The sequence below is a fragment of the Carassius gibelio genome, chromosome A20, assembly GCF_023724105.1.
Source record: "Carassius gibelio isolate Cgi1373 ecotype wild population from Czech Republic chromosome A20, carGib1.2-hapl.c, whole genome shotgun sequence".
NCBI lineage: Eukaryota > Metazoa > Chordata > Actinopteri > Cypriniformes > Cyprinidae > Carassius > Carassius gibelio.
Genome location: NC_068390.1, coordinates 13,243,906 through 13,266,235, shown reverse-complemented (window position 1 = coordinate 13,266,235; position 22,330 = coordinate 13,243,906). Strand labels below are relative to the sequence as shown.

The window sequence follows — 22,330 nt, the reverse complement described above, 5'->3', positions numbered from 1 at the left end:
TAAATACAAGTTTGTCCTGTTTAAGGCTGTTTTAGTCCATTTGAGTGCTTACAGACTCTTCTTGTGAAATGAAAGATTATTCTTGTCAAAGAACAGTGAGAAATGAAACCACTTCCTGTGTAGACTTAACACTTTTGAAGATGTTAATAAACATTTCACATGCAATTTAGCTCATCTGTGAAGACGTACTGGTCAACACAGTGGACAATGGATTTAGAGGCTATTTATGAAAATGTTGAACGCAGAGATATTGAAAACACAACTGGACCTCAATCTCAGAGTCACGGCCAGGATGAAGGAAAAGATCTAAAGCACAGTAAGAAGAAAACTACTTGAAAGCAGAAATGTTTTCGCAGATGATGTTAGTAATAGTATAACAATAAGGAAAATGAGAACCGCCACATACAATTTCAAATATGTATATTAATGAAGTCAGTATTTCAGTTTGGACTTTTTCAAAATGTTCTTGTTTGCATATTTTATAATAGCAAAACCAGATGACCTATAAAAAACTCATAAAACATAAAAAGGCATGTCTATTACCAAAATCAACAGTAGATTACCTACAGAGGCTGATTTGAAACTTAAATTCAGATTATATGAAGAATATTAACTGATATTTGTGTTTTTTTTCCTGACGGTCAGGAGGAAGTAGATGTTTGGGGTTGATCACAGTGGGTCTCGGGCTCATTAGTGTTCTTCTGGTGGTCTTCATCATGCTGCAGCACATCACCATCACAACGGAAAGAGATCTGACAAATAATTACAAGAACACTCTTGAAGAGTTTAATCAAACCATCAAGAGTTTACAGGACAATTACACTGATCTAATGACTAAAAAACACCAACTGCAGAACAACTTCAGCTCTTTAAGTCAGAAGAACCTGGAACAGGAGACCAGAGTCAGAGATCTCACTGCTAAGAAAACCCAGTTACAGAGAAATGTTGAATCTTTGAGTCAGAAGAACCTGGAACAGGAAAACAGAGTCAGAGTTCTCACTGCTGCGAAAACCCAGTTACAGAGAAATGTTGAATCTTTGAGTCAGAAGAACCTGGAACAGGTAAACAGAGTCAGAGTTCTCACTGCTGCGAAAACCCAGTTACAGAGAAATGTTGAATCTTTGAGTCAGAAGAAACAGGACCTGGAGACCAGAGTCGCTTCTCTGAGTGAGGGACTTAAATAAAGAATCATTATTATCATTAATGAACACAGTTTTATAAAGTGCATGTTTCTGTGTGGTTCAGGTTGGTTCTTCATGTCCACTGAGTTGAGCTGGTCTGCCAGCAGACAGTACTGCAAGAATCATGGTGCTGATCTGGTCATTATCAACACTGAAGAGAAGCAGGTAAGTTTGTGTGAATGTCTGTTAATAAATGAGAGCAATCACAATTCTTCCTGTTTTTATTCACACAGAGGTTCATATCCTCATTAGTCAGTGAGAGAGTGTGGATTGGTTTGTCTGACACAGAGAACGAGGGCACCATGAAATGGGTGGATAATTCAGCATTAAAACAAGGGTAAGTGCTAAACTTCACTGTGTATTCATTTGTTTTAGTCTTTTGATTCGCAGTATAAAATCACAACCTTCAGAAGAAAGTAGAAGTGAAAACTCTTCCACAAACAACACAACCACAATTAAAGACATTTACTGTAAATATTATAAAGAAAACTCTTCTTCTGTCTTCTACTTTTCACGTCCGCACCAGCATCTTTAAAACTTTGAACTCGAAATGTGCTATTATACTGAGTATTATTGATTTGTACATTTTTGCTCCTGAAAAACTGAATCTCTGATACATGTTGTTCAGGTTTTGGATCAAAGGTGAGCCAAACAACTACGGTGGCACTGAAGACTGTATTGAACTGAATTACAATAGAATGCAGAAGGAATGGTCACCACTGAAAAGCTGGAATGATATTTCATGTTCTGAAACCAAAAAAGGGATTTGTGAGAAATAGGGTTCATACCATCTTCTGGTTTTGCTATAATTATCTAATATATTAATTCTTATTGTATTCACATAAGTTCTGATTGAGGTCCCTGCCATAGGCGGAGTTTCACTTTTCTGCGTGGGGGGGCACGTACCAGCAGATGCGGTGTAACAGTCGATTCTGTTCCCCTCGGAATGTCTGTTTCCATTTACGCAAACATACTACAGTTCTTGCGTAGTTGGCGAGTTACTATACGTACGATCAGAACTAGCGTGCGCAAGAAGCGTGACTGGATGTACGGCAAGTCAAATAGTTCAAAATACCGTCCTAAATCTTAAACTTGAAAATAAAATTAGAGACGATAGGTTTTTCAACTTCAAATGTAAAACCATAAGACAAAAATAACGGAACAACTGCAAGATGAACAATTTAAAAAAAAGAACATAAACGGGAGTGTGAGAATCATTTTACTATCCTGCAGTGTAGCAAGAAATTTGTCCCTTTTTGCTTTCCTTACATCCAGGTGTGTTTGGTGCATTTGCATGCGGGTATGTTGCCAAATCCGTGGAATTTAGGCTACTTTGGGAATATGTTTGATTAACTATTTGGTTGGGTTTATTACACGGACCTGGCAACCCGAGGGGAAACAGACATTCAGAGGGGAACAGAATCGACTGCTACACCGGCCTCGGTTGCTGTGTCAGTTGCAGCAGTGGAATTGATGGTTGAAGTGCCAGAGTTAGAAAACTCCACACTTTTACTAGTGGGTTTATTAAAAAAACGACGAATGTCCATTTTGTTTATTTAGCTTGTAGACTAAAGCGGGAACAGAACGAGAAGAGAATCCACTCACGTAACTTACCGCGATACTTTGAAGTCCACCAAATAAGCTTCTTTTTCAATATAGTAATTAAAAATAATGAATTCTAAACTTACTCATTATATCCACAAAAATTATAAGATAGGACAAATAAAATTAGAAAATATGAATTCTGTATTCATTTTTATTTTTTGAAAGCACAAGACAGGCATTAATTGGCTCTGGTCTGGGGGGGCAGTGCCCCCCTTAGCCCCCCCCCAAACTCCGCCCATGGTCCCTGCCTTAAAAAAAAAAACATGTTTCTCATATTGTGAATTGGGGTGATCTGGGATACAAAACCTGTGTCCATGTTTTGCTCCATCATAAGCAGCTCTATATAAATTAAGTCTTATTCTAGCAGTTATCATGAGTCTCATTTGTTGATCTCAAGTGTTGAGGAGACACAGTAAACTACAGAAGTCTAAAGATTCCAGATTACTCTGATTCACCCTCTTATACTGATGCTGAGTGTCTGTAATCTCTTTCTCTCTAAATAAATTTGTCAGTTACCATAGTAAACAGCATTTTAATTTTATATTTTAGCAGATATGACTGAATTATTAATTTCCGTATGGAGAGATTTCCTCCAGTCCTGGATGACGCAGCAGAAAGCAGGTTTATCAGACTAAAGTGCTCAAGAAACATGAGCTCCAAAGTGATGCTCCAAGAGTTTTTTCGTCCAATTATAGATATTTATGTGTTTAAATCTTCCACCGTCTATTCCATACTAATGTAGTTAAATAGTATCATGTATTAACAAGGTCAAACCACCAGCAAATAACATCAACATGCATCCTGTAATCAAATCAATAAAAGACATCAAATTCTCAAAGAAAAATCTAGGAGTAAAGAATGCATACCCAACTTCAGGAAATGACATAGTATACAGAGTGTGTGGATACACTTATACGGACTTTCTGACTACAGAATCAAAAAGTAGTGTTTAGTCACTTCCCTTATATACTCAGACCAGACAACAAATAAATCTTCAAATCAGTTGTAAAAACATAAAACCTTTTTGGTTTGTTAGGTTCTTGTGGCCCCAGGGTCACACCTGGCTTGGAAGCATTCCCACAGACCAGTGGAATACACTCCTTCCTCGAAGTTTTCAATATTTCTTATAATACAAGTGACTGTGAAATTGAGACCAATTTACTAATTGCACAGAGACCTTTAAAATGATACTAAACATGGAGGGGAAAACAACAGGTTCACAAGATATAACACATGGGGCATATGGATATTCTTGCTTTTGGAGGAGAAGAGTGAGATCAGGGAGGGGAGGAAATAGGGAGAAAGGGGGTCGTAAATGAGAAAGGGGAGAGGTGTATTTTGTTCTCTTTGGAGATCCCTTCTCCAGAGGAAACGAGGAAGCATCATTTTGAGTAGTGAGAAGCACCAAGAGCAATTGCTGCTGCGTTTCCTTCATCATAAATACAAGTTTGTTGTGTTTAAGGCTGAGTCCATTTGAGTGCTTACAGATGCTTCTTGTGAAATGAAAGATTATTCTTGTCAAAGAACAGTGAGAAATGAAACCACTTCCTGTGTAGACTTAACACTTTTGAAGATGTTAATAAACATTTCAAAGGCAATATAGCTCATCTGTAAAGACGTACTGGTCAACACAGTGGACAATGGATTTAGAGGCTATTTATGAAAATGTTGAATGCAGAGATACTGAAAGATATTTCATAAGAGATGCAAAGAGTACGGAGAGAGCCAGAGTCTTGCGCCCCGCGTTTATCAGTATCCTTATGTTCATTGGGCGAAAAAGAAAAGCTCAATAAAGTAAAAAAATAAAACAGTAAAAAAAAATTTGACTAATATACCCCCCCCCCCCCCAAGGTTTCTAAAGATATCACGATATATTGATATCGTGAATTCTTATGGCCACAATAACGGTGATATGAAAAATCTTATATCCTGACAGCCCTACTTGGAATTGGTGCTCTTCATTTAATTAATCCAAGTGTGCGCGCGGACACACACACACACACGTTTGTTTTTGTAAAAAGTGGGGACATCACATAGGCGTAATGGTTTTTATACTGTACAAACTGTATATTCTAACGCCCTACACCAACCCTACACCTAACCCTAACCCTGGCAGGAAACTTTGTGCATTTTTACTTTCTCAAAAAAACTCATTCGGTATGATTTATAAGCGTTTAGAAAAATTGGGACATGGGTTATGTCCTCATAAGTCACCCTCTCCTTGTAATACCTGTGTCATACAAAGTTGTGTCCTGATATGTCACACACACAGGGCAGCTATTTGCTTTAGGGACCAGGGAGCAATTGGGGGTTCAGTGCCTTGCTCAAGGGCACTTCAGCCATGGGTATTGAGGGTGGAAGAAAGCACTGTTCATTCACTCCCCCCACCTACAACTCCTGCTGTCACTGAGACTCAAACCTGCTACCTTTGTGTTACAAGTCCAACTCTCTAACCATTAAGCCACAGCTGCCCCTGTGGTGTAATGGTTTCTGCCTTATGATAACAAATGCACCTCTGCATATAAGCAGCAGCCAACATTGGGAAGAGTCACTAAAGGTATGTTATCAGTCAATAAATTAAATGTTCTTCCCCAAGATATTGATGGAATTTCTTAACTCCATAAACAACACTCAATTTCAACTGAAACAGGAAGAAAGGGCAGGACATATCGAGCAGCCCTCATTTGCACCAATCAAAAGCATATTTATAGTACACTGTCTGAATTCCCTATCACCTACACTGTGCACTCCGAGGCATTCACTATAGAGGAAATACTACACTGTGAACAAGTGACTGATCTCAGCCGGAGCTTCAGCGTCTATTATAGACAAATTCCCTTTAAGACAGGTCATGTCACTCGGTGGCCATCTTTAAAATGCCTCTCGGGCATGCATTTGCAACTCCTATCTCTTTAAATGGGGAAACATCAAGTTCTACAAAACCGTTCAAAATCTGACAACAACTGTCATAAATGTTGTTTCTTTTCCACAAATAGCCTTATAAAAAGCATATTTTCAGGCTAGATCAGCCAGTGTGCATGCGCAGTCCTAAGAGCATATCTCAAAATGTTGACAAACGGCAGCTGCAGTGACACACTGACTCTACCAATTTGAAAGTTCTGTTATAATGCTACTCTGTGTGGTCATCACCAGCAGTGTTAGGGGTGATGCATTACAAGTAATGTGAGTTACGTAATCAGATTTTTATTTTTTTAAGTAACTAGTAAAATAATGCATTACTTTTTAATTTACAAGAGAATATCTGAGTTACTTCTTCAAAAAAGTTATGCCAGTTACTTTGTTTTCCCATTTATTGACTGACAAGTCTTCTGTCCCCATTATGGGAGAAATTGGAAGTATAGAGGAGTTGTGTGCACTGTGTGAAAATGATGTTGTTCTAGACTAAATGTGAAAGTGCATTAATTCATCCCACTAGCAAAAAAAAAAAAAACATTTAGTGATTATCAAAATAAATTAAAACAGTGAAATGCAAACTCAGAATATAATGAAAACCTGCAATAATTAAATATGTTAAATAACACCAACTAATCCCATTTTATTAACCAATGGCTTTGCCACTGACCTTTGATGCATACTAATAAGCAAAGATTACTTTAGATAAACTAACTGTTTTTTTATTGCTGGACAGTGTTGAACCTTCTTCTCCTGTACACTGTACAGATGTGAATTTACTTTTTCTTCAGTTTTATTCATTACACTTTTTTGGTGTGAAAGAAATTTTACATTTGCAATAAATAAAACTTCTTATATTAACCAAAATTCTTACTGACAGCCATTTGTAGCATAAAAAATAGCTTGAGGTGAGTAGAGAGGCGGCTATGGTCTTTTTCTAAATATAAATCCAATACAAGCTTTTTAATGTCAATAATATAGACTAAAGTGTCATTTAGGATTCTGCAGCATGCGTGTCTTCAGACACACTTTATATTCCAATCTCATGAGGAAATAATGTTTCATTAACTTAAAGGCATGATATATACAATATGTATATATATTGTTTTATTTATTAAAATATCCAAAAATGAATAGAACAGTGTTATATATTTTGCTGACTTGTGTACATACATTATCCCAAATGTTTCAAAGAATGAAACTAGAGATTATTTTAACTAGTGACACAGACCGTGTCCACAGTGTCATTGTTTTGCCTGCCAGTGACATCATAACCCCTCAATGGTTTTGTTTTGTAGTAAACATGGAAGAACCCAAAGACGCTTTAATATGATGTGCATTTTAATAGACCGGTGACCATTGTTGAGGAAAAATTCTTTTAAAAGTAATTAATTACAATATTGCGTTACTTAGTTACTTTTTATGGAAATTAATGGGTCACATTATTTTTGCGTTACTTTTTTAAATAGGAGCAGGGCTTGATTGTTTTTAAATTGGCTGGCAGAGGAGAAAACAATCATTCGCTAAAGAAGTAAAGGTGAGGTTCAGGGGTTGTAAATCATCTCATAAATCTTTTGTTTTAAGGTAAAAGAAAATAAATAAGATGAGCTCCAAGGGCAGTTTGTCAGATTGAGGCCACATGCTACAGTTTTCAGGTGCTGTTCCTGATTTATGGCTGCTCAATGTAAATTCCCCTGCGATGTCTTCTTTATAAAAGTAAACAGAAGTTGTCTGCAGTATGTGTTTTTTTTTTTTTTTTTTTTTTTTACAGCTTAAAACCAATGTCTGTCGGTTTCCTTGCATAATTCATTTTATTTTTTGCCAGGGCACATCCTCTGTTTTGACAGGGTCCTGACATCAAAACTGCTGTGATTACAATTAGATGTAATTGAGATTTTTAAGTAGATGCGGGATGCAACAGTATTGATTAGCATGCGTTTCATCTCAGGGCACATCGCAGTCAATGAAACAGATGGTGGCGTGGTGTTAGAAACATTTCCCTGCTGAGGACACTTTGCCAAAGGTGAAATGTGAGCTGTCAGATACGGAGATGACAGGAGGAAATGGAGTTCATGTAGGTTCATTCAGAGACCGTAATCCTTACACTGTTTGACATGTTCTTTTACCCGCTGCTACTTAAAATACTTTTCTGATTAACCAATTTGTAAGTTATTTTTTTTTAATTTTTATATGCATTAGAATTTTGTTTTGTGAAATATTCCATTGTGAATTTCTTAGAAACTCTTTTAATGGCACACTATAGAAGGAAAAAAGGATTCTTTAAAACTTTTTTTTTTCTTTTTATTCACAGTTTTTGATGGACAATCTTCACAGCAATCTTACAGTTATAAATCAATCTCTTGTTCTAAAAAAAAAAAACTTTGGATATGGTGGAGTTTAACTCAAAGCTCTTTAATTTTCTTAAACCTGTACCAGATCTCATGGGAAAACGTAACTAATGAGATGGCAATATTGTATTAATTTTTTAATGAAAATGTATACATTTTAGAAAAGAAAAAAGTAAGCATGAAGTTCCATCCACCAAAATAATCGTCACTAGGGCATAAACAATTTCATACAAATTTGCCACCAATTCACCAAAATATTTATGAATTGATGTGATTGTGCTGCAATATGAAATTTAATCTGTGCCTGGCTTACACATTTATACTTACACAATATGATAAATTTTCATTAAAAAAAAATTGGGGTAACTGTGGCCTAATGGTTAGAGTGTTGGACTTGTAACCCGAAGGTCGCCGGTTTGAGACTTGGTGCTAGCAGGAGTTGTGATGGGGGAGGGAGTGAATAAACAGTGCTCTCTTCCACCCTCAATACCCGTATCTAAAATGCCCTTAAGTAAGGCACCTAACCCCCATTTGCTCCCTGTGTGCTGGATATATACCTGCCCACTGCTGTGTGTGTGCACTTTGGATGGGTTAAATGAAGAGCATCAATTCTGAGTATGAGTTACAATACTTGGCAAATGTCATGACTTGCACTCGAACATGCACTGAGCCTCTAATTTAGCCTCTGATTCTACAGAAATACCATACCATACTTACTATTACTAGACACTACAGTTGTTCAAAGAGGAATACCAAATAAAAAAACAAATCATGAAAAATCCTGAAAGTTTCTACCACAGCATGGTTAAGCTTAGTAACTTGCCAGAAGCTCTGATTGGTTACTGTAGTAAAATAGTGCCTAGAGAGATCAGCCTCCTAAATCGAATCTGCATTATCAGATTAAGACATTTTATCTAGCTGAACCCTTTCCATTGGCATTTGCTCTGGGACAGGTTTTGTATTGCATACACATACACGCCCACTCTTTGGCATCCAGAGTATGACCCAGATCATCGTCCAGTCCTGAAAATGTCATCATGGAAAATCAATTAAACTCTTTGTCCTCTAAACATTTGCTGGTTTTTGAGTTTTCTTGATTTTTTTTCCCTTTTTTTTTTTCTCTTTTAAAGATGTCTTCTCAGTCATTGTAGCATTACTAATAGTCAAAGACCTGGATGGCAATAGTGCTTTAAAGTTCCATCCATATTCTTAACTGTCTTTTCACTAGATTCACACCAGATCTAATTTAATATATAAAGATACGGGCAGCTGTAACCTTGCCAAAGGCAAAGAACTTAATAACCTAAGAAGCTACTTCTTTAGATCTGTCTAACACAATCAGTGTTCCTTTTTATTTTTATCATGTGCTTGTAACCCCCCGGGTCCCACTGAACTCGAACTCAGGTTGCCGGTATGGGAGACAGGTGCACTAACAAGGAGGCTAAAGACCACTGCCTGTAGTGCGCCTCCTGAGTTGAGAGGAGTGAGGTTTACCTGCACAGAACCTACCAGCTGGCCTCCGTTACAGTCACCCCCCTAAACCTCACTCTCACCCGGGTCACGGCACCAATCAGTTACATGACATCGTTTTTTTCCTATAATTTTTTTTTAAGTGAAATATGCTATTCATATACTGTACAGTGACATAAATACTGTACAGCTCTTTTATTATGAGCAAGTTTTTCACAGCATGTAATTTCAATGTTATGTGTTGCAAACATGCAACAACAAAAAAAACAGGAAATTATGTCATATAGGACCCCTGCAGAAGTTTCAAAGAATAATTAAAAAAAAAAAGTTTCCACAAAAAGTATCAAGCATAGTTTTTAACATTGATAATAAGTGTTTCTTGAACACTAAATCAGCATCACAAGATTTTTTTGTATTATTGTTATTATTATTTTATCTAACAGCCTATAGTTGTTTAAAAGTGCTGTAATATTTGCAATTATATTTCACAATATTTGTGTTTTATTGCTTTATTGTATTTTGATCAAATAAATGCAGCCTTGGTGAGCATAAGAGACATTTCAATAGTCTTTCAGACCCTTTTGAATAGTAATTTGCATATGTATGTATGAATGCATGAATATAACATAAGTTGAATATTTGCATTTTAAACCTGTAATGGGATATTCTGGTAATACAGCATGACAGCAGTTGAACTACAAGAGGGGTTTTCATCATTCTTCTGTCACAGCTACACTGTATTAAACACACAAAGACAAAGAAGAAGAAGAAGAAGAAGAAGAAGAAGAAGAAGAAGATGATGATGATGATGATGTTTAATCTAGAAAGTCTTTAATCCAACACACTGATTAGCATTAATAAAGACGAGACTGGACAAACTAGACCTGAACACTATGGAACTTAAATACACAGACCAAACAAGCATAATTGACTACACACACCTGAACAAAATGAAACAATTAACTCAGTAGGAACTGTGAAAGAGGAAAACAAAAGTCCAAACTGAATGACATGTGACACTTCTACGTATATTGCTTAGTCTAAACTCATTACACTGAAGGGGATAAGAGACACTTTTTTGATGTGTTCAGATAGCATGAATAATAAATTATGAAACGGGCTGGATTTCATCCCTTGACATTCTATCTGTTTACACTTGTAGTTCATGATGAAATGCATATGAGTGATTCTGTTGATTTATTTGTGATGTGAAGAATATTATTGTGACAACAGCGTAATATCCAATCAATAGAAAATTGCTCTCTTCTCTGTCAAGATTAGAGCATGACATGAGAAATCCCTGCATTAATTTCCCACATAATAACAAAGATTTGACGCTGGCAAAGCGAAGCAAAGAATATCTATCATGGAAGTTGCACATTTGTCACAAACGATCTAATCAGCAGCTGTCGTCCACAAAACAGTGATTATGTGTGAAATATGAGATGGAACCACACGTAACTACCTGCTACAGATAATAATACAGAACCTTTGATTATGATTGACATGTTATTGAATATGATCAGCTTATCGTTCTCTCTGTTGTTTTAGGAAATATATCATCAGCACATAAGCATATTATTCAAATATCATTTACTCATATGATTGCCTGTTTGTCCTGAGCTTCTGACATATTTAAATTAAGAGAAAATGCTTTGACATATTTTTCCACTTTAAGTAAGAGTAGATTCCTTAAATATGACTACCTGGACCGTCCAAAGTTAAGACCAGAGAAGTACACACACATACAAACCATATTTTAAAAACTTTATAAAATGTATATTTATTTGCTACAATTATATTAACCACAATAATAAGAAATTATTTTTTAAAGACCAACTAAGGGGCTGATGGACGCCACACAGTGTTGTCATAATAATGAAGACAATGAGCAAATAACGCTACCTTGCTTTTTCCCTTTGCCAAGTGCATTCCATACAGCTACATTATGAAGTGCCGTGCTCCCACTTCCAACTTCAATTTGCCCTTGTAATGACCCTTCTATGGCTTCCATGATTGTTCTCCCTTCTGTCCCCTTTGTAGTCATTATTTGTGCCGTTTGAAACGCACTGTAACTTGAAAATGCCTGCTCAGCTCTGCTCGTTCCACGCCATACGGTTAATGTGTTCTAGACAGATCACGCTTCTGTAAAGTCAGGCGAAATGCAAAAATCTTGACTGAACCATCACAGCTAAAGCACCTCTCATTCCAAAACTGATTCATCTTTTCATAGGTCAAAGAAATTGCACCTTAAAATTATCCCATTACAGATCTCGGCCATTATGAGATTGCCTCTGACACATTCGCTGAAATCAGCCGTTATCCACAAAAAGCTCAAGACAGCAGGACATCCATATTTCATCGGGACTCTTAAGAACTTGCAATGATTCTCCACCACTCTAATTTGCAAGGTTCACTGTGCTTTGCACTTGTGTTAATTAGTCAGCAAACCCTGCAAAAGGATGAATGCTAAATTATTTTACATTACTCTGTGGCTCCATGTAGCTGTTATCATCCAAAAAGTGAAATGCCTTTTTGGACTGTGCAGAGCTTAGTTAATACCTGTAGATAAAGTCTTAATGTATCTGGGTCCATTTCTAATCGTTTGATTGGAATGATATCTTGTATTTAGAGCTGTAGTCAAGTCCGGCTTTGTCGAGTCCAAGTCAAGTCCAAGTCCAGGACTAGTCGAGACCGAGTCAAGACCGAGTCCAAAGAGGTTCGAGTCCAAGTCAAGTCCAAGTCCAAAAGTTTCGAGTCCAAGTCCAAGACCGAGTCCAAATGAAAGAAAAAAGGGTCCTCTTCAAGACCACATACTTAACTACTGATAATGTTTGTGATGCGAGAGAAAGCATATCTCCTATTCTAAGAAAATCATTTTACATTATTATTTGTAATGATCAAAAGCATGTGCAAAGTAACAACTCTGTAGGACAGGGGTCTCCAAATTACATCCTGGATGGCCAATGTCCTGAAAAGTTTAGCTCCAACTGGCCTTAAAACACCTGGAAGATTAGTGTGTTTAGTAAGAGCTTGATTAGGCTCTATTGTGTATAATTAGGGTTAAAGCTAACAGGGGCGTTAAACAAGATCCTGGGCCCTATTTATAGGCAGTCCTGATGGGCGCCCAAGGCCCCCACCCATGAAAATATCCAGGTAAAAAATATATATTTCAGATTCATACTTTTCAAGGGCCCTCTCTTCCTTTGGGGCCTTGCTAATGAGTACTGGTTTTACCCCCAGTCCGACCCTGGGAGCTAAACTTGGATAAACAAACAAAGTTTGGAACTGTAAGGTCAAATAATTTTTATGTACTTTATTTTTTGTTGACATTATATCTGTGGTCAAAAATGTATATGACTATGCCTAATTGGCACAGTGCACAGACACACGCAAAGCTCGGGATATGACAAATGCGCGCAACAAGGAAGGGATACGTTTGGCTCTACTGGACATGCGCACATAAATACAGCGAAATTTTTGTCATACTGTGCTAGTGTTTGCATAGACTAGTCGAGCTCTGTCGGAAACAATCGTCTACTCCAGCATGCATTAACCATAATTCACACAAAGTGTTTGCAAGTACGACGTGAATTTTAGAATTACAATATTGCGTGGAGCTGTTACTATATGACCTTATCTATGTTGCATGTAAAAATAAAATATGTAATGTAATAATTAGGGTTGTGCCTGAAGCCGAATACCTTATTCGGAATGGCAAGGATAATGACTTAAAAAACGAATAACGCACAAGGAATAATTCTGCCTGAATACTCGGCTGAAGCTGACACAGTCTGGTGTTTGCTAGATAACAGGTGAACCAGGGAATCAGCGCCAGAAGTGAATGAATGTAAACTTTATGAGTGAAAAGAGAGCAAATCAAACACCGCATTGTTGTCGCCTCTCTGTTTATCTCTCAGAAATCAGAGCGTTGCAAGAGTAATTTTACCTATAATAATACATCATAGCTACACGTTATATTATTTGTATATATTTAAAAGGCAAATATTGAAAGCTTAGGCTACCATGATACGAATGAATGGAATAAGCATAGCGCGCTCACCAATCAAACAGCCGCGCTGCGCGTCTCAGTCTCTCAAAAACCAAATCAGTTCTCTCTCAAGAGTAGGCTAATAATCAGCTTCGATACGGATACATTGTCTACTTGTCCTACATGTTTGCATATTTACCTTTTGCTGGTTTGCGCGGAACACACACATCTGTTTAGTGAAGTTCATTAACATTAAGACTCGCTCAAAGCGTTCTGCGTAATGAGAATGTGTGCATTGAATGGATTCAGTCGTGTTCAAATGATCACTAAACGTTTGTCATGACATCTCTCTGCTTGCATGATAAATATTATTTTAGAAATTAATAATTATTTCAGTTTAACACGACATACTTGTTCAGTGATAACTACGAAAAAAATATATAAAATGTCATAACAGTCTTATCAAATAACTGTACGATGTTGTATCCGAATGCAGATAGGAAAAAATTTGTGATTGTTACAGATACAAATACTGGCTGTTACATGAAAATGTAAATATGTAATGTCATATATAAAGTTTTTAAAATTTACATATGTAATTGTTGCATAAGGCTATACATTAATACGCGTTTATTGATAAAAAAAGGCTATCTAGGTAAAACACAATCTAACAGGTAGAAAATTAAATTAGAAACATCTAAACTTTTCAGGTCGCAGTATGTGCACCACTGGTCATGCACATCCTTTCCCGGAACAATAATGAAAGCTAAGGCAAGATGGAGAAACAGATGATCATAGTTGTACAAGGATAGCCATTTCGTAAATGAATCTATTAGCAGAGCTACTGCAAGTGATTTTAAGTGCTGGAATTCCATTTATTCTTTGCTGAAACTTCTGCGTCATCATGGAGAGCGGGTCATGGTTGCCCAGCAACAGCAGACGCCACTGGAGCGCAAGCGCAGGCTACAGAGTGCTTTGGAAATAAGGAGAGCGGCGCGCCTAGCGTTTTCCACACGTTTTCAGTCGCGACATCATGCAAATGTGGTTTTGTTTTGAAGGAGAAATTTTTTATTTTATTTTTTTTGCTGGACTCGGTCGAGACCAACTAGAAGACTTGGCGAGTCCAATGGCCAAGTCCGAGACAAGTCCGAGTGCAAATTCAACGAGTCCGAGACAAGTCCAAGACGACAGAAAAATGTCTCGAGTCCGGACTCGAGTCCAAGACCGGACTCGAGTACTACAGCCCTACTTGTATTATACTGATTCTTTCTCTATCTTAAGTGACACATGTACTTTACTGGTTAATTGGTTCACTGGCATGAACTGTGCTTATAAAAGCAGTTCTTCTGAAAACAGTTTTTCCCCAGAAGACAGTAAATCAATCATAAACCAGCCCATATTGGCCGTCTGTGAAAATTATGTTAAAAATTAAATTCTTGACATTGATGGAAGACTTTGTTGTGTTCAAAGGCAAATTTCTGATGATTTGCATTCAAATGGAAACTCCTGCATCACAAGTTAGGACCGCAGTTAAGGACATACATTTATGTTACTTTCTATTAAATACAAGTGCTTTAATATAATAAGCAGTTTATGGAATTTAGGAATACATGAAAAGGATTGTTAACTCAAAACAAGTTTCCTATGCCATCAGTTGGAAATTTTCAGATATAAAACGTGTGCATTGCCATGTGCAACAGTATTATTTTAACTAATATTAAACTCTTTCACTTTGAGATTGTGCAAGAACATATAACTTGCAATTGTTACCCAAAGGAGCTATTTCAACCTGCTGTGACCCTTATGTTTAGTGTTGCTGGTGCAATATATATATATATATTTTTTATTTTTTATTTATTTATTTTTTTTTTTTCTTGTTTCTTATTTTTGCATTTTAAACAATCTGAATTCACTCTGAAGCCACAATAAATGGATTGAGAAGCTGCTTAATTTTACTCTAAATCAAATTTGAAACCAACAACCAAGAAAAAAAACAAATAATAATAATAATAATAATAAATAAATAAATAAATAAAATGTGTGTTCTACTACACAAACAACATCCAGCTCAATTTTTGCATCTTTGCCCTGGTTAGAATGCTGAGGTTTAATTTGTGTCATCATTGCCTGTGCTGAGGAAAACAAAAATAAATGAACATATTCAAGGTGACAACCAGGTGTCTTCTCACTGTGTGCGACAAGCATGCATGGAATGAGTTGTTGAGAGGAACAAATGAGATTGGTGATGGAGAAAAGGCAGAGCCTGTGATTGGATGACAGATGAGGATGGCTCACCGGTTTCCTGTCTGCCTTTTGGACTGTGATGGATGACAAAACCAGTTGTCACCTGGGATTGCCTTTTCCGTACCTCCACTCACACCCTTCTGTAAAATTGCTGTCTCGCTCTCTTAACCTCACACAAACAACCCTCTCTCTCTCTCTATCTCTCTCTCTCTCTCTCTCACACACACACACACACACACACATACACGCTATCCATCTCTTCTGTCTCACCATTTGTGTTTCAACTTGTTTGTACTGCAATACAAGGAAAAGCTAAAAATGTAATATTGTACCAAATAAAAGGAAAGATATGAATTCTGTCAGTTCTCTGCTCAAACTATACTGTATGAATGTGTTTCAATTCCAAACATGAATCCTACCCTCTTGTGCTGTCAAAACAAGTCATATCTCAGAAATATGATGCTTGTGGCTGTTAACAGACAAAATAATATGCACTAATATTTTAACAGTTCATAGCTCTGTGAATATTTGTATAAGAAATTATGTGCATGGGTTTATTATTAATATTATTTTACCAATTAGTCTTGATTTTTTTTTTTTTTTACATTACATCAAAAACCAGCACTCTTTCCTTTTAGAAGGATCTCAAAATGTAGAGCTGTAGGTGTGTCAGTCTCTGTTTCGTGATTTGTGTGTGTTTTGTTCCCCTTCCTTGCCCTTATTTGCTTATAATTTGTTTCCTGGTGTGTATTACCTTCCCTGGATTATGTTGTGTTCTTAAGGAGTGTTTGTTCAGAGGTCTTTGTCCGGTATTGTTTGCAACCGTGAGAGTGTTACCCTACAGAGCCACGAACAGCACATCAGACCTATAAAGTCTGCTACCTTCTGGGGTTTAGGAATAATAGTATCTACTTTTTGTACTGGTACAGGGAATTTTGAGGTCTGAATATTTCTTTTTTCATGCATGTATGGTTGTACTTATGTCTTTTACATATGTTTCCATTTTAATAGTAAGTAAAAAGCATAAAAACTAAATCAAGAACATTTTGATACTTCATAAAATGATAATTTTAAAGATGTTTGCCAAAGTGCAGCAGCTTCTGCCAGTCAATATATGAGATCTAATGGTTAAGATGGATTATTACAGTTAACTGAAACGAAAACGAAAAATGAAACAATAAAAACGTTTTTGTTGCTTAAAAACACAGAAAAAAAATAATAAATACACAGAAAAAAATAGATACTGTATATAGATAGATAGATAGATAGATAGATAGATAGATAGATAAAAGAATACACTGACTGAAGAATACATTGAAAAACCCAAACTATATATAGGCGCCAGGAGAACATGTCATCCTCTTCTTCGTCTTCACTAGGGTTGCTTAATGGTACCTAAACAGTGCCTGAACCGATACTTAAAAACAAGAAAAGAGCCACAAAAAAACTATGAAAAAAAAATTAAAGAACATTAAACTTATTTAAAATAAATCCATAGCTTTCACACGCTTCTTGGATGCTCTGATTTTCCAAGTTGTGCTTCCCTTACTCTAAGGCAGTGGTTCCCAACCTTTTTCAACTAGCGGCCCACACAACCAAACACATGTTTGCGCAGCCTACCGCAAAGAAATTTACGGTCCCACTTTATATTAGGTTAACTACTATGTACTTACATAAAATAATAAGTACAGTGTAATTACTGTGTTCATATTGTATTGTAAAACACTTTTGCTGCTACTGAGGTGGGATAGGGGTAAGGTTAGGGAGAAGGTTGGAGGTATGGGTAAGTTTAAGGGTGGGTTAAGGTGTAAAGTATGGGTCAACAGTGTAATTATAAATGTAATTACAGAAATTAAATACAGATGTAATTACGTGTTTTTATTTTTTAAATATAAGTACAATGTAAAAACATGTATGTACACAATTAGTACATTGTACTAAATTATTATTAAAATGTAAGTACATAGTATTTAAGGCCACTTAATATAAAGTGGGTCCAAATTTACTGACCCCGCAATTGTTGGGTTAATAACTTAGTACTCAGAAGCTATATTGTTAACTGTCTTAATGAATAAACTGGCAATGAACAGAAAATAACTAGGGAATAAATGGGAAATCCAGATCCAGGCAGAGCTCGGCAGAAAGTCAGTGCAGCAAGCAGTCAGGAGGGAACATGCAGTGCAGTGTTGAGATGAGCAGTCAAAATTGGCAGAGAACTGGAGCACTGGACAAAGCAAGACTAGAGTCAGACTTGAGTGACAAGCGCAAACTGAGAGCAGATACACCCGTAGAGCAAAAAAACTGGTGAGAAACCAATGAGCAGCTGCGCTGCATGCAGCTACTGCATTGAATGGAAAAACAAAAACAAAGATACGATTTATTCTTAAAACAATCAGCGAGCTCGAATAGTGGAAGCATAGTTACAATTTAATATTTATTTTTGTTATTTAATTATATATATATATATATATATATATATATATATATATATATATATATATATATATATATATATATATATGAAATTATGTTATAATGTTATGACTTAGACATTTTACATATATTAACAACATTATTATTGGCTGACCACCTGTAATACAATTGGGACCCACAGGTTGAAAACCACTGCTCTAAGGCTAATAAATGTATTTAATGATCTGGGTCATTGTTTAATACAAAACCAAATGTAATGTTTCTACTGTATCTCTGTCACTCACTCTGATATTTAATTAAAATGAGTGCTGTCTGTCACTGTCTTTAATCAGTTCTGTGAATGACTGTATGGTCATTCTTTATAATGTAGCAACAATGTCGTTTGTAAAGTTCAGTACTGTGCAAAAGTCTTAGGCACATTAGTATTTTCACCCCAAAAAGGCTTTTAAGACAGTTATTTATATATTTTGTGTCAGTAGGAAATATCAGTTTACATTTCCAAAGATTTTTGAATGCACAAGCAGATCTCATAATCATCAAATCTGTCTGTTATTACATGAAGAAACAGATGAAACTGAGAAAAACTAAATCCAGAAGAACTATAGAAACGTCTTCAAGACATTTTAAGACACCTTCCTCCAAAGCAACAGTACAGTGAGAAGTTTTAGGCACTTGTGTAAATAGGCTGTAAAGTAAAGATTTTGTATTTTGATTCGGTTCGGTGCATACTGTTTCCTTTTCGAGGAAAGAGGGGCAGCCATCTGCTTCTCTCGGTTCAGGAACTGCTGCTGATGAGGCACAGAGGAGAAGGAGCTTGTGGGGGTCGCAGGCAGATCTGACCGATGAGTTTAAAGGGGGGGGGGGGGGGGGAGCGGTGAAATGCTCGTTTTCACTCAATATCCTGTTAATCTTGAGTACCTATAGAGTAGTACTGCATCCTTCATAACTCCAAAAAGTCTTTAGTTTTATTATATTTATAAGAGAAAGATAGTCGAGGTGTGACGTGTGGGCGGAGCTAAAGAATCACAAGCGTGAGTAGGCTTTTGCGTTGAGAGCGTTTGGAAGCTGTGACATTACCGTGAGGACAAAACATCATCCAAAACAAACCATGGCTAACAGTCAGATACAGCGTATATTTACGATCCAGAGGCTGAAATTTAACAAGAGCAGCCTCAGCAACGACGTCTCTATGTGGTATGTATTGAAACTGTATATATTTGCTTAGCGGTTTTGGAAAATGACTTAGTTCCACTTTATGTCGTCTTTTTATTTTTTTTATTTTTTTTAAAGCATACATGTGGAAAGTGCAGTTTGATGACAACATCGCATGTTGTTTACTTGATGTGTTTACGCGCCAATAGCTAAGTTAACAACACAGAGATATTTGAAGCAGTTTTACTCACCGCCTGTGGTTCCAACACACGATCGTGACCCTTTTTCGTTGGGACTGCATTATCCTTAAGAAATAAAGGATATGAAAATCCGGCATCAAACTGGGCCTTGTTTGTAAAACAAGCATCTTCGAAATGCAGGGAACAAACACAAACACGTGCACAACTCCGTCGATGCTCTGTAAAAATAAACTCCATCCACTGGTCCCTTAATGGTGTTTTTTTTTTTTTTTTTGGTAATCTGTGCTGGGTTGTCTTGCCCTGGCAACCAAAAACACACTCCTTTTGTGACTTTTCGCGACACTCTCGCTCTGATCAGTGAATGTCTGTGCTCAGCCTCTCAGTGCTCTGCTATACGGGAGCGTGCGCTCTTCCGGCAGAAGTGCCTTAGGACCCATATAAGGAAATTCCGCTCCATCTAACGTCACACAGAGCCATACTCGAAAAAAACTTTCCGAAACTTGTGACAAACCGGAAGGAGTATTTTTGGAACAAAAATACTCCTTCAAACGTACAACTTAATTTTTTTAACTTTGTCCATGTTTAGCATGGGAATCCAACTCTTTAACAGTGTAAAAAACTCAGTATGCATGAAATAGCATTTCATCCCCCCACCCCCCCTTTAAAGAGGGGCTTTGCCTCTTGCGGTCATCGGCTCTGGACGAGAGAGAGTCGCCGGAGGATGATGTTATTTCCTCAACATCGTCTGATCCTGGGGCTAGTGCTCTGCTGGGTTCACCCCATGAAGAGCAGGAGATGTCTGAGGACAGCGAAGAAGCTGAGCCTTCCCAAACCTCCTGCCCTGTGTATGACGAGTTGTTGTCAGGGTTTCTGCAGGGTTTAATCAGTCAAATTTAAGACTTTTTAAGACCTCTTTATGACTATTAGGATTTGAATTTGTTTTCCAGGTCTATGGCTGCATGGATTACTAATTGCCTAAAGCTTCTGATTGCTGGGATAGAAGATGCGTCTTTATAATACTAAAATATTATGTGAGGGAGCTTTATTTTCCTGGAAATTCCTGGTGGACTAATGCTGACTCACACGATGAAAAGTGAATATTGCCACATTAATAATGACATCAAAGCTTTTGTTTATCATTCAATGTAATTGTGATCTGTATAATAGCTGGTTAGATTAATTATTGTTTTAATTTATCAAGCATACCCAAGAATGAAAATAATTCCTATCTCAATTTTCTACAGGCCACTTACTATTAAAATTTCACAAGTGAGCGGCCTTCATTAGTGACCTTTATATATCAAAGACCTCATTGGAATTATATCTCAAAGCATTCTGGGAGAAAACAGGCCTTTGACAATGTCTAATCATAAGATAAATGAATGCTGCATTTCACAAGAGTTTAATAATGTGTGTGAATATGCATAAAATCATGAATGAGATTCCTCCTCATTGCCGATCCTTTCAGAATCTTTCCTTTTTATCTTCTGATAACCTTTCTTGTTTTTCTGGCTTGCCTTTAACCCTCAGAAATGATGGCGTTAAAAGGAAGATTGTGTTTGGTGTCTCTCTCAGATCATTTGTCTGGCATGTCAGCTTCAGTAGAAGTGTGTGGAGAGACTGATATGCAGCCCAACCACGAGGCACTGGGATTGTCACACTTTGTTAGGCCCGGCTGATGTGTTAAATGCCAGGTGATGTGCACAGAGTGGCAGCTTCTCACACACCCCCTCTACAATGATGACACTCTGACATCTGTAACAGTCAAAGTCATCTCATTTCTTTCATCTTGCTCTACCTCCTATCTCCACCTCTCCTCTTCCCATTTCTACTGCATTTGTCATTCAAATCAAGAAAATATACTACATTTGCTCAAAATTGCACAAAAGACTTACAGCCTTACTTGATGTAACTTAACCCTCTCAAGGCAGGCGTTGCTGATTTGCAACAGTTAAAAACTAAAAACCTTATTAAAAACTTGTTACTAAAACTTAATTTGAGCCTGAGAGGGTTAATAATTTTAACACAGTGATAGACATTGAAATTGCTTGAAAATACTTGGGAGTCCCCAAGTTTATGAGATGTGAAAATTATTAAATAATGATGAATAATTATAAAATCAATAAAAAGTAATTTGCAAAATCATCTGCAACTTTGTTTCTTGCAATTTTGACTTTATTCAGTACATCTGTCAGGATAGTTACGGGAGACAGAGGTAAGTGAATTCAACACAACATTTATTTTTCACAAGATCAAGTGCACGCTGAGTAATAATTTCAGGTATGGATATGGTGCAGATCACTTAGTGAGGGGCTGAATGCAGGTGAGTACGTCCATAGAAGAGAGGTCAATGCCACACAATCACGGTTCACTAATGCTTGTCCCTTTTCTTTTACAGGAGAGGAAACTTTCCAGCCAGCTCGACAGGAACACAGGAGATTCAGGAGATCGTTGGGAAATCAGGTAACAGGAATGGCTCGGGAATCCTAAAGGCAGCAGAACAATGACACAAAGGTTAGGGTTTCAAAAGTAGTGTTTCCACGGGACAGGGGAGAGGAGAGGACGGAAGCATGAGGTCTGTTCCTGTTTGAGGCTTGACACTGAACTGGGGCTGAGGTAAGTGTTTTATAGTGCCTTGATGAGATTGCTGATGATGACCAGGTGAGGTTAATTAATACTCAGGGGAGGGTGATGTCACGAACGTACACCCAGACAGAGAGATCCAATCACAGTGTTTAATAGTGAGAATCCAAAAATCTTAGTCCAGACAGGCAAGAGGTCAATAATAACAAA

General features: G+C 37.0%; 1 protein-coding gene across 1 annotated transcript; it reads left to right on the top strand.

The window, feature by feature from the left end:
* Positions 1-207: 207 nt before the first annotated feature.
* Positions 208-22,044, top strand: LOC127938199 (CD209 antigen-like). The gene is made up of 5 exons (XM_052534635.1): positions 208-316; positions 646-1,167; positions 1,246-1,346; positions 1,415-1,518; positions 21,936-22,044. The coding sequence occupies exons 1-5, from the start codon at positions 208-210 to the stop codon at positions 22,042-22,044; spliced, it is 945 nt and encodes a 314-aa protein (XP_052390595.1).
* Positions 22,045-22,330: the final 286 nt, after the last annotated feature.